The 14,015-nt window shown below is 45.5% G+C and overlaps 1 protein-coding gene across 1 annotated transcript in view; it reads left to right on the top strand.

Moving 5' to 3' along the window:
- The first annotated feature begins 6,953 nt into the window (after positions 1-6,953).
- Positions 6,954-14,015, top strand: part of LOC126035454 (uncharacterized) — a 136,468-nt gene continuing 129,406 nt past the window's right edge. The window contains exon 1 of the mRNA XM_049794056.1: positions 6,954-11,270. Within this exon, the coding sequence (XP_049650013.1) occupies positions 8,203-9,732 (1,530 nt within the window). The 5' untranslated portion in view covers positions 6,954-8,202 and the 3' untranslated portion in view covers positions 9,733-11,270. The remainder of the gene's footprint in view (positions 11,271-14,015) is intronic.

Raw genomic sequence — 14,015 nt, 5'->3', positions numbered from 1 at the left:
TTTATTGGCCCATAGACTAACGGAATGATATCTGTGTATATATATCAAAGCATGGGAAGGGGGGTGGTGGTTAATGATGGATTGGATAGTGTGAGACCTGAGCATGATGTAAATGGTATGGAATAAGGGGTGGAGATTATACTGGTTTTGGCTGGGGTAGAGTTAATTTTCTTCATAGTAGCTTGTATGGGGCTATCTTTTGGATTTGTGATGAAAACAATGTTAACAGGGATGTTTTAGTTATTTTTGAACAGTGCTTACACAGTGTCAGAGACTTTTCTGCTTCTCATACTGCTCCGTCGGCAAGTAGGCTGGGGGTGCACAAGAAGTTGGGAGGGGACACAGCTGGGACAGCTGACCCCAACTGGGCATCGGTTGTTTGGTTGTGAGCAATTGGGCTTTTTTATAGCATCACTTGTTTTTCTTGGTTTTGTTTTGTGGGTTTTTTTCTTCTCTTTGTTGTTTTCTTTTTTTTCCTCTCTTTTTAAAAATTTATTAAACTGTCTTTATCCCAATCCCTGAGTTTTTGCACTTTAACTCTTCCGATTCTCTCCCCATCCCACTGGGTGGGGGAACAAGCGAGTGGCTATGTGGTGCTTAGCTGCTTACTGGGATTAAAGCACAACAGATATAAAAAATTAGAAGGAGAATTCCAGCCATTTGATCAAAAGATTGACTATAGCCAACTATGCAAATCTGTCAAAGGCTGTGAGTATATCAGATGTAGTAAAAAACTTGGAAGTGCAGCAGTTGCCTCTGACAGAGAGAGATGTAATACATTTAACAAAAGTGAGAATATATTAGTGTACAAATAAAAGAAACCATGCTTAGAACCTAGAGAAGCAGCAACTCAATTTTATATGTATTAGTCACAGATGGAGATATGCCTGTTCTCTGAGACATCTTTGTATTCTCCCTCATATGATGGATTCTGCAGAGAGAGAGAGAGAGAGAGAGAGAGAAAGTTAGTTCAGTCTTGCTGAACTTGTCAAAATCACATAACTTTCCCTTGCCGTGATTCATGAGGGCTTATGAGAAGGTTCTTACAGCAACTCTGCCATGTGTTTGAGGCATATAATTTATACTTGTATGGTGGGTTGACCCTGGCTGAATGCCAGGTGCCCACCAAAGCCATTCTATCACTCCCCCCTCCTCAGCTGAACAGGGGAGAGAAAAATATAACAAAGGGCTTGTGGGTTGAGATAAGGACAGGAGAGATCATTCACCAATTACCGTCATGGGCAAAACAGACTCAACTTGGGAAAATTAACTCAATTTATTACCAATCAACCAGAGTAGGGTAATGAGAAATAAAACCAAATCTCAGAACACCTTCCCTCCACCCCTCCCTTCTTCCTGGACACAACTTCACTCCCGGATTCTCTACCTACCCCCCCACAGTGGTGCAGGGGGATGGGGAATGGGGGTTACGGTCAGTTCATCACATGTTATTTCTGCTGCTTCATCCTCCTCAGGGGCAGGACTCCTCACACTCTTCCCCTGCTCCAGCGTGGGGTCCCTCCTACAGGAGACAGTCCTCCACGAACTTCTCCAACGTGGGTCCTTCCCATGGGCTGCAGTTCTTCATGAACTGCTCCAGCATGGGTCCCTTACACAGCGTGCAGTCCTTCAGGAGCACACTGCTCCAGCACGAGTCCCCCACGGGGTCACAGGTCCTGCCAGAAAACCTGCTCCGTGGGCTCCCCTCTCCACAGATCCGCAGGTCTTGCCAGGAACCTGCTTCAGCGTGGGCTTCCCACGGGGTGACAGCCTCCTTTGGGCACCCACCTGCTCCAGCATGGGGTCCTCCACGGGTTGCAGGTGGATATCTGCTCCACCGTGGACCTCAATGGGCTGCAGGGGGACAGCCTGCCTCACCATGGTCTTCCCCACGGGCTGCAGGGGAAACTTCGCTCCGGCGCCTGGAGCATCTCCTCCCCCTCCTTCTTCACTGACCTTGGTGTCCGCAGGGTTGTTTCTCTTACATGTTCTCACTCCTCTCTCCGTCTGCAGTTTCTGTGTGCCCTGCAACTTTTTTTCCCTTCTTGAATATGTTATCACAGAGGCGCTACCACTATTGCTGATTGGCTCAGCCTTGGCCGACGGCAGGTCCGTCTTAGAGCCGGCTGGTATGGGGTCTGTCGGACACAGGGGAAGCTTCCAGCAGCTTCTCACAGAAGCCAGCCCTGTAACCCCCCCCCGCTACCAAAACCTTGCCACACAAACCCAATACAACTTGTGACTGAAACTATTGTGCATGTGACAAGCGGAAAACAGACTCCACAATCAGTGAGATTGTAAAGTAGGTATGTTCATTCAGCGCTGGGCGGCACGGGGGGTAGTCCCACCAAAGTCGTGCGCGCGCGACTCGGCAGTTCGCCTCAGGTTTATACAGTCAGGTATTACATATTCACAATACGCCTATACATATGCATGACCTATCCCCGCTCCATATTAAAATTAGCTCCAAGAGGTCATTTCCATAGTCCCCTCCCAACTGCGCCTGCGCAGGGCCTCTTTATGGTGGTCGTCTGGTGGTCGCAGAGATGAAGATAGATGACTCCTCTTCGTCACCGCTAGTAACCTCTTTCCTTGCACAGGCTCAGTGATTTCTTGGTATTCACCCAAGCTGCAAGACCAGTCTTAGCTGGCTCTTGGGGCCTGCTCCTGCTTCTTATCAAGGACTGTCTCTACCTCATTGGCTGGTTCTTGGCACCAGCTCTTCTTATCAAGGACTGTCTCTACCTCAGCTAATTTCAACAATGTAAGCACTAAACATCATCTTTCACCCCCCTTTATTATGTCTACTAAGATTCTTTTGACTCCCCTTGTCTCACACGTACACAGAAGAGAAGCTGTGGGGCACCAAGCAGCTCATGAGTGCCTTCTAGGAAAGGAGGTGCCTGCTTGTTGCCTGCAGGCTAGGGCTCATATGCTAAAAATATCAACCAGCTTAAAGGTTCACTTCCCCCCTCTGATGTCTTGCAGGGAAGCACAAAGTGTTCTGAGCATTTTGGGTGTGTCAGTCTCTTTATTTCGTTGTTGTTGTTCAAGTGTTCTTGCTTTTTCAAGCCAATTAAAACTTTAATTTTTTTTTATTTTTAATTTGAAGGGCTTGGCCCAAACTTCACGTCTGGAGAGTGTCTTTTTAGTCCACTGTCCAATTGGAGATGGAGGATTAGAAAGTAAGTTAAAAACCAAAAAAACCCGTGTAAATATACCTCTCCTGTCTTTCCCACACACCCCCGCCCTGCTTTAAATAAGTAAAAAAAAAAAAAAAAAAATCAGTATTTCCATTCTTGTTTTAAACTTGTTTACAGTGATAAGCCATGACAGAGTGTTATTTTAAACCCCAGCCAGCAACTAAGCACCATGCAGCAGCTCACTCACTTCCCCCTCCACCCAGTGGGATGGGGGAGAGAATTGGGAAAAGAAGTAAAACTCATGGGTTGAGATAAGAACGGTTTAATAGAACAGAAAAGAAGAAACTAATCATGATAATGGTAACACTAATAAAATGACAATAGTAATAATAAAAGGATTAGAATATGCAAGTGACCGACTGACACCCAGTTAGTCCCCGAGCAGTGATTCCCCGAGCAGTGATCCCCCCACCCCCAGTCCCCCCAGTTTATATACTAGATGTGATGTCACATGGTATGGAATACCCTGTTGGCCACTTTGGGTCAGGTGCCCTGGCTGTGTCCTGTGCCAACTTCTTGTGCCCCTCCAGCCTTCTTGCTGGCTGGGCATCAGAAGCTGAAAAATCCTTGATTATAGTCTAAACACTACTTAGCAACAACTGAAAACATCAGTGTTATCAACATTCTTTGCATACTGAACTCAAAACATAGCACTCTACCAGCTACTAGGAAGACAATTTACTCTATCCTAGGTGAAACTAGGACATTATGCCATAATAAAGAAAAAAAAAATCTGGTTACCAATGTAGATAATTATTTTTAAATGTATTGGAAGACTCCTTATATTTAAATGGCAGCTAAGACAAAGGAATATTGTATTATCCTAGCAGCCCTGTGTAGCTCTATTATAGTAGATTATAATTTCAAATGATTGGGTATAATAGATGGTAACATTTTGTACAGTTTCTAGGAGAGGCTGAATAGCTTAAAGGAAAAAAAATCCACTGAAGATGCCTACAAACCAAGATACTTTCATTGTCCTAGCTGAAGGACTTATTAAGACAGTGTTGAGAAATGACTATATGCTTGCTGTGCTTTTACTCAGGTGTTGTACAACAGCAGTGTAGGGTGGGAGAAGACTTTGTCACCCTCATCCAAGTATGTAGAGTCCAAAGTACATCTTAACTTGTCACGGTAACCCAGGATAGTTTGCTTCTCCCCATCTGCACATACCCTTGCAAGGGTGCCAACGTGGCAGTCGGCTGCAGATCTCAGAATTTGGACAACAGGACCTGCATTACATCAGCAAGTTCACTAATGAGCAAAACAAGACATTGCATATGTATGATATGTTAATCAGCGCAAGTTTTATTATCCACCCCTGTGGTGCTTTCCCTTGAGCCTCACCCCAAGCAGAGCTCTGCTGCATCAGGTTTCTCCATTTTTACTAGCATCAGTGCCTGGGGCTCCCACTGTGGAAATGCTACGCTTTCAATATAGCCAAAGCTTTCACTCACTGGGTGTTGTGCCTCGTCCCTGAGGGATCCACACCTGCTTTTTCACTTGTTACACCTAGACAAGAGGCATACTACTGGGCTAGATGAACTTTTGATTTAACCCAATATAGCTGCTTTTTTATGTGTGTAGGAAAACAAAATTAAGCTGTTCTTGGTCTCAAAAATTTATAGTTTAATTTTACTCTTTCAATCTTGTACTGGGTCTGGCTGGGATAGTTAATTTTTCTCAAAGCAGCTGGTATGGTGTTATGTTTTGGATTTGTGATTAAAACAGTGTTGATAACACACTAATATTTTCACTGTTGCTGAACAGTGCTTGCACAGAGTCAAGGCCTTCTCTGTTTCTCGCTCTGCCCCCCAAGAGAGTAGGCTAGGGGTGGCAAGAAGCTGGGAGGGGACACAGTCGGGACAGCTGACCCGAACTGACTGAAGGGATATTCTAAACCATATGACATAGTGCTGAACAATAAAAGTTTGAGGAAAGGAGGAGAAAGTGGAGGATGTTCACAGCTATGGCACTTGTCTTCCAAAGTAACTGTTGCACGTGCTGAGGCCCTGCTTTCCAGGAAGTGGCTAAACATCTGCCTGCCAATGGGAAGTAGTGAATGAATTACTTATTTTGCTTTATTTGTGTGCACAGCTTTTGCTTTCCTTATTAAATTGTCTTTATCTTGAACTATGAGTTTTCTCACCTTTGCTCTTCCAGTTCTCTCCCCTATCCCACTGTGGGGGGAGTGAGTTGGCTTTGGTGCCTAATAACACAGTATGCCACCTCTCCTGTCCTGAGTGACCACCATAAGAGATGGAGCCCAAGTCATGGACTAGAATGAACTTGATGGACATTTGATGGATGTGGCCCATAGACTAAGGGAATGTCAAAGGACAAGAAGGGGTGTGGTGGTTAATGAGGATGTATTGGATAGTGTAGGACCTGAGCATGACAGAAATGGTATGGAATAAGGGGTGGAGATTGTACTGGATCTAGCTGGGATGGAGTTAATTTTCTTCATAGCAGCCTGTATAGTGATGTATTTTGGATTTGTGACTAAAACAGTGTTGATGACACACCAATGTTTTGGCTGTTGCTGAATGTTGCAGCCTCAAGGCTCTCTTTTTTCCCCCACTCTGCACCCTCCCCAGTGAATAGGTTAGGGGTGGGCAAGAAGTTGGGAGGGGACACAGTTGGGACAGCTGACCTGAATTGACCAAAGGGATATTCCATACCATACGACATCATGCTGAACAATAAAAGCTCAAGGAAAGGAAGAGGAAGTGGGGATGTTCGTGGTTATGGCATTTGTCTTCCCAAGTAACTGCTACATGTGCCGAGGACCTGCTTCCCAGGAAGCAGCTGGACATCTGCACACTGTTGGGAAGTGAATAAATTCCTCTTTTTTGCTTTGCTTGCATGCACAGCTTTTGCTTCACCTATTAATTTGTGGCTCAAGATAAACACTGGGTTTTTTCTTGCTTTTGTTCTTCTGATTCTCTCCCTCATCCTGCTGGAGGGGTGTGAGCAAGCAACTGGGTGGGTGCTTAGTTGCTGACCATATTGGGAGCTTTGTGGAACACATTGTATTCGAGGAGTTAGTGATCTTGACCAGGTCACATCTGTTCTATTGGACCTCATACTTATAGTTTGAGAAGCCCATATGTTATTAATATAATCTGTAATTTATAATCTTCGGGAAAGATAAACTGTATGTGGAAAAAGGGGTAGAATGCAGTGATCCTGACCGGGAGACCACTGTACATCAAAGAGTTAGTGATCTACATAACAGTTAACCTAAGTAAGCCCAGGCCTGTGCTGTGCTGTGCTATGCTGCACATACAGCTTGGCCTTTAGGTCTCTCATGCTGCACAAATTACTTGTCTGCAGGGTAAACTCAGCCAGCTCATTGTAACAGAGGAGCCTGCAGGCAGCTCCCACTCGGTACCGGCAATTATGCCACATGCATAGTCTTGTCTTTATCTAAAAGCACAGCAAAAAGGTCTCATGCGAACATCCTTTATGAATAGAATTATTTTCTTATAAGAAAATCATATAATAGCTTGAATGACCAAAAAGGAGGAGTTTCTCTTCATGGACAGAATCTGCACATCATGCTGTGGGGAAATCCATACGGGGTCCATTCAATGCTGCATGAATGGGGGGTTCCCAACATCTGAAGGGACATGAGATTTACTGTCTATCTATATTCCTCTTTTTATTCTGTCTTATTAAAACAGCTATTTTATTAAGCCATTTGTTTCTGGACCATTCTTGCTGAGATCCAGAAAGAACCCTGCACCATCTTGTGACTGTCTGACAAATTCAATGTCTCAAACATCCGCTAAAAGAGCTTTGGTGGACAAAACAACCTCTGTAAAAATGCTGGAGTTTTGTGAACAGGACAATGTGGACAGAGGAGAGGGCCCCACGGAGGGTGGGAACGCACTTCTCCAAAGCCCCAATTCCTTATCTTCAGTGACCAGGAGAAGGAACACAATTTATGCCTTCCTGGAGGAAGAAGGCCCCATGGAAGTTGGGACTGTGCTTCTATCTTAAGTGGTCATGCCAGCAGGAAAAGAGAGGCAACTCCACAATGAACACCCCTCCCCAAAGCTCACTAACCGATTCCAGTGAACCCCGGGTGTGGGAACTGCGCATGTTGAGATCATCAGCTAACACACTATAAAAGAGGAGAGAACGAATCCTCAGGGCGCGCCCTCCGGAACTGGATCTCTAGGCTGGCTGGACCAACGCTGGACCCAGGACTGGTGAAACCCCTCTCTTCTCTCTTTCTTTCTTTCTTTCTCTCCCTCTTTTCCTTCTCTCTTTTCCACAGTCCCTCATCCTTTGAAACATAAACCGTTGACCAAGTCTGAGACTAAGAGTGGACCTAGCCGCCCCTGAGCTCCTCTTTGAGAAGGAGTCCAGAAAGCAAGGGGGTCTGCTCTGAACCTCGTGACTCAACGGGAGGGCTCTCCTTCTGGTACATTTCATGTTCCTTTTTCCATTTCATTTTCCTGTACTTCCCTCCTCTTCTCAAATAGCGGCTTAGTGACATGTTGCAAGGTTCATACTAACAAATTCATGTGTACTTGGACAAAGTTAGCTAGGTTGAATAAATGTTGGTTGTTGTTTGAACTCCCCTGGTGTCGTTTCACCTTAATTCTGACAAAGGAAATCCACGAACCTGAGTCGCTCCAACTTTGGGACTCGACATCTTAATTGGCATCACGGACAGGATTCCCCTTGTTGGAAGGGAGTTTTTAATGGGATACCGGACCTCCACTCGGAGAACGAGCGGGGAGGATCTGGGAAAGATCTCTCAACACTAAGTCGGGAGAGATCTGAGCAGTGGCAGACATAGAGGCCCGGGAAATATCTGTGTCTGACTGTTCCCCAGTTTTTAGAGAGGCTAACTGCCTAGACAGGATTCCCCTTGTTGGAAGGGAAATTCTAACAGGATACCGGACCTCCACCCGGAGAGCGGGCGGGGAGGATCTGGGAAGGATCTCTCAACAATAAGTCGGGAGAGATCCGAGCAGTGGCAGGCATGGTGACCCGGGAAATATCTGTGTCTGACTGTTCCCCTGTTTTAGAGAAGCTAATTGTATATAAAGCCCACCCTTCCCCACAAGGAGTAGCCTGGGCACGAAACCACTGGCATGATCCAAAAGCCATTGTAGGAAGAATTGAGAAGCTTGCAAAAGAAGGCAGGTTTCGCCCGGGAAAAGGGAAGGCTGTAGTGTGCGCAGTGTTAGGGGCCGCACTCGCAGCAGCTCAGGAAGACAGACAGGAAACAAAGAGAGCTGAGCAGGCAGATAAGGAGAAGATTCAGTCCCTGCAGGATTTAGTTAAAGTCCTGCAAGAGCAGTTAACTGCTGAGCGTAATACAACGCAGCGGCTTCATGCTGCCTTGTCTGATGCATTAGATCGGGAAAGAATTTTACGAGCCGAGACAGATGAACGATCTGACTCGGACTTAGACCTGCAAGGTCTAGAGGTAGTTCAAGTGAAACAGCAAAAATCTTTATACCCAAATCAAGAGTTAGAATGTACCAGAAAAGTTTTTTACCCTGAGGATGAAGAGATAGCAATGAGGCCATTAATTAAAACAGAAACCATAGACAATGGCCAAATTGGCGGAGCACCACACGTGACCATTAAGACGATACCATATTCTGCCACTGAATTATCTAAAATTCAGGAAAAGTATATCCGACTAGCAAAGGAGACTGAAACAGAATATGTGTGTAGGGTGTCATTAACTGGTGGTGACCGGATTTTATTGTCAGAAGATGAAGCCCAAGGATATTGGGGACCTGGAGTGTTCCTAACTACCGATGATCCTAGGGAACCATGGTCTCTGACGCAGCGGGCAGCTTACTGGGCAGGGGGAATAGACCAAATGGAACGGGGAGAACCAACACAGATAGATACCCCTTCTATAAATCAGTTAACCGAGAGCTTACAGAAAACTGCTTGTCTCCAATTAATGCATGATAGGCGATTAGTGCCACAACAGCCCTCTCCGATGTTGTTAAATGCCAATCCTGATAGAATGACTCCTCTAATCCGAGGTTTACCAGATTCTTTGAAATTATATGCTGTCCAGCTGCAGGATAGATTACGCGATGCTATAGCACCTAGAGGAGGCAGGCGGAATGCAGGAGGTGCCCTGACCTGGGGAGAAGTGGCACAGGAATTGATTAACTATGGCCGGAGAATGGGTCTCACAAGGGAAGAAAGCAGGGTTAAGCCTGCTATCCACCGAATAGAAGTCCCTGGCCGACCTCCCCCATCTAAGACTGTAAACACCAAAAAGCCATATGGGGGTCAGCGAAACTTGTTGTGGGCAGAAGGGATAGAAAAGGGAATTCCCCGGGATGTGATGGACGGCTTGCCCACCTCTGTCCTAGAAAAGTTGGTCCTAGGGTGGAAAGACAAGAACAAGGAGCCTCCCCATACTGAGTTAAACATTCGAGACTATAAGGGGGCGAATCCACCGTCGCTGGCAACTCCCACTCCCCAAACACCCACTGCTCCAGAGGAAGGTATGACTGTCCGCAGGACGGGAAACTAGACACGCCGTCCCCAGTAAGTGAGCCGGGGGACGGCCAGTGGGTTTATTTAAGGAGGCTCACTGAAAATAAGACAGGAGACCTGTTGATCACTTTTCCCCTTGGTCCCTTTAAGACCCCAGTAACATTTTTAGTTGATACGGGTGCTCAGATGTCAGCACTCCAGGCGGATGTTGCTAACCGCAATGGAATAATTGCAGATAAGAAGCAGATATGGGTCACAGACGTTTTCGGAAGCTCCCAACCACAGCCGACAGCTAAAGTTAAATGCTGGCTGCCAGGGGATTCATCCCCTGTTGAGGTTACTATGATACTAGGTTCTCTACCCACCAATATTCTAGGACTTGACCTCTTAAAGGGCCGGTCGTGGGTAGACTCTAAGGGAAGAGAATGGAAATTTGGGTGTCCCGCAATCTCTGTGAGGCTTTTGCAGTCTGCACCAACTCTTCCCCCTTCAAAGATAGTTGACTATCGACGCCTGAATGCCAATACTGGCCCATTAACAGTTGCAGTCCCCAATATAGCAGAATTAATTGCAACCATACAAGAACAACGTCACCAGATTTTAGCAACCATTGATGTGAAAGACATGTTCTTTATGGTTCCCTTGCAAGAAGCAGATAGGGATCGCTTTGCCTTTACCTGGGAAGGTGTACAATATACATTTACACGGCTTCCCCAAGGCTATTGCCACTCACCAACCATTGCTCACTATACATTAGCCCAGGAACTAAATCAGATCACTCCTAAAGATGGAGTAAAAGTATACCAATATATTGATGATGTGCTAATTGGAGGACCATACACCACTGCGGTGGGGCAAACCCAGAGAGAAATCATTAATCACTTAGAGAATTTAGGGCTCCAAATTCCTGCAGAAAAGGTACAACTCCCATCACCTGAAGTAAAATCTTTAGGTATCTGGTGGAAAGGAGGGACTGTGTGTGTATACCTCCCGAAACCTTGTCCACCCTCGAACAAGTGAAAATGCCTGAAAATAAGAAAGAATTACAGCATGCCCTAGGCTTGCTAGTGTTTTGGAGGAAACACATCCCCGACTTTTCTATCATAGCTCGCCCTTTATATGATTTAACCCGTAAAAGGACTGCTTGGGACTGGACATCTGTCCATGAAGAGGCCCTGAAATTATTAATTTTCGAAGCAGGGATTTACCAGGCCCTAGGGCCGATACATCCAACAGACCCACTCCACATAGAATGGGGTTTTGCAATTCATGGGTTATCTATACATATGTGGCAGCGTGGACCTGAAGGTCCTACTCGTCCTATAGGATTTTTTTTTGCGTAGCTTTAAGGATGCTGAAAAACGGTATTCAGTTTGGGAGAAAGGACTCTTCGTGGTTAACTTAGCCTTACAAGAAGCTGAGAGAATTATACGACAACAGCCCATCATCTTGCGAGGACCCTTTAAGATCCTGAAACCAATATTGGCTGGAACTCCTCCCCCCGCAGGAGTAGCTCAACGAGAAACAGTAAGGAAGTGGTATGCCCAGTTAGACCACTACTGTCACACTAGACAGGTAGAGGAAGGAACACCCAAAATGCTCCAAATACAGGATCCCCCTTCTGATCACCCAGATACAGAACCCCCTCCATCGTATATCAAAGTGGCTCCTGATTTCAAACCCCATTTAAAAAACGTATGGTTCACTGATGCTTCTGCAAAAAGGGATGGAAGGACGTGGAAGTATCGAGCAGTAACACTACATATTGATTCAGGGGAGCATGTGATAACTGAGGGAGAGGGTAGTGCCCAAGTAGGGGAGTTAGTTGCTGTGTGGAGCGTAGTCGTTAAGGAAGCTGAGACAACAGAACCAGTATACATTTATACTGACTCCTATGCAGTGTTTAAAGGATGCACTGAATGGTTACCGTTTTGGGAGCAAAACCAATGGGAAGTAAACCAAGTGCCAGTATGGCAACGAGACAAATGGGAAGAAATACTGAATATCGCCAAGCAGAGATCTTTCTTAGTAGGCTGGGTTGCTGCACACCAGGTAGGGGATAACCCAGCTCACCTTCTAAATAACCGGGTAGATTCCTTAACACGTCTAGCCAGTCTTGCTGTCGATGGTGAAGCGGAAAAATGGGAACACCTTTTGGAGTGGCTGCATGTGAAGCGTGGCCATTCAGGGAGTAAAGACCTGTACAAAGAGGCTATTAGCAGAGGATGGGCTGTTACACGAGAATTATGTAACACTGTTATTTCTGCATGTGGTCAATGTCGAGTTCGTTTGGAAAAATATAACCCTTTAAAAGAGCAACCCCTACATTTAAGAACAAACAAAGGTTTATGGCAAACATGGCAAATTGACTATATTGGCCCCTTTCGGGTATCAGAGGGAAAACGATATGTGTTAGTAGGAGTAGAGGTGGTATCAGGACTAACACAAGCTGAAGCTGTATCCAGAGCAACAGGAGAAAATACAGTGAAAAGTCTTAAAGTATGGTTTAGCTGCTTACCCAAGCCTCAATCAATTCAGTCTGATAATGGGAGCCATTTCACTGCTGGAGTGGTGCAAGAATGGGCTAAGGATGAGGAAATCCAGTGGGTTTTCCACACCCCTTACTACCCTCAAGCTAATGGTATTGTGGAAAGAACGAACGGACTTCTAAAACGAGCTCTGAGGCCCCATGACCTAGGGTGGGCCTTGCGAGTACCAGAAGCAGTATACCGAATTAATAGCCGGTGGGGGGCAAATGGCTGTCCCCGACTCCTAGCATTCTGTCCCACACCTCCTTCTATTGTTCCAGGGACGAAAGGTGGCAAAGACCCTGCACACTTGCTCCACTATGCCGGACAGCCAGTATTAGTGGAACTACCCACTGTGGGGCAAGTGCCCCTAACCCTAAAGATACCCCTTAACCTCTATTCCTGGGTGGCCACAGATGCTCATGGGAAAGAGCATCGTATCAATACCCGATGGATTGTCCCTTCTTTCTAAGTGGACTTTCATGTTCTGAATTAAAGCTGCTCTGATGTTAAATGGTTGATAAGAATATGGGTTTTTTTCTGCATCGCACTAGCTGGATTCTAACAAACATATCAGTTAAGATGCACAATATAAAACTAACCCTCTGTTATAGTACTAAAACCATAGCTGCTTGATTGCTTGCTTATGTTTTTGTTACTCTGACTAGTAATGCTGTGTTGACTTCTCAGAATTCCTGAGTTGGGGGGAGAACACAGAAAGCTTGACAACAGACCACGTTGGAGTTCTTGCAATGGCCCCTACGCCACGTGAGAGCAAGAGGTCGCTATAAACTTATTAGCTTTTTTACACACAATAAGCACATTCTGCTGATCTACGGATGCTTTAATCAGAGCAATTCCAGTCAAGAGAGCTTGAAGTTTAAGGAATAAGTAACACATCCTACACATAACCTGCATGAGGTTGTTTTACAGAAGCTGCATGAGTGCCTTGGAGAGTGCACCTCAGCCTCTCGGATGGATCCCAATCACTAGCAGCACTGCTTAACATCTCCTCCAATCCTATCCCTCTAATGATTGTTTATTTTTGTATATATTTTGCAGGTTATCAGAAACCCACGGCAGGACTTATGTTTTCACTTGATGAGTGGGCCATTATCTGTATTGTTTGTTTGATTTTGGTTGTGATATTCTTATGGTATAACAGGGAAAGATGGTTTGGAACTCCTTCCTCCTTACCTTCCTCAGCTTTGGTGCATCTGGACAAGGAGAAAGGACCTCCAATTTAGCTTGGGAAGTGATACAAGGATTCATACACATTTGGAATAAAACGGATTAGGGGATCTGTATTCAGATTCCTACTTCTGCCGAGCAGGGGATTAGATTCGGTTTGATACCCATGAAGCTCAATATTGGAAAACATAATAAGACCAATGGCATTATAGGGTTAGTAGATACTCCTTTTGAGTATCAATATCGAAGTAATTATACCTCCTCTGGTAGATGGTGGCGAGATGAAACAGCCTTCTATGAGATCCCTCGGGACACGGGGTGGCCTGACTTAATAAACAAAACTTGTAAGCAATGGAGATTAGAGGTCAGTTGCGAAATTGGTGTTAGTCATAGCCCACCATGTCCTCCAGGATTCGAGGAAGCCTATTCCAGACGATTCCCACCTTCTCCATCCTGGTGGAAAATAACAGGCTGCCCTTCCTATCACAATATATCTTGTAATCTAGTGCCCTTTTGGCCTGCTTCCCCGGAAATTACCCCTTTTGAATTACAATATAACGTAAAATGGGATTCAGCTTGGTGTGTTCACATACCTGACAGG

This window comes from Accipiter gentilis, chromosome W (genome assembly GCF_929443795.1).
Source record: "Accipiter gentilis chromosome W, bAccGen1.1, whole genome shotgun sequence".
Lineage (NCBI taxonomy): Eukaryota > Metazoa > Chordata > Aves > Accipitriformes > Accipitridae > Astur > Astur gentilis.
The sequence above is the reverse complement of the archived record's forward strand: the minus strand, read 5'-3'. Positions and strand labels throughout refer to the sequence as shown.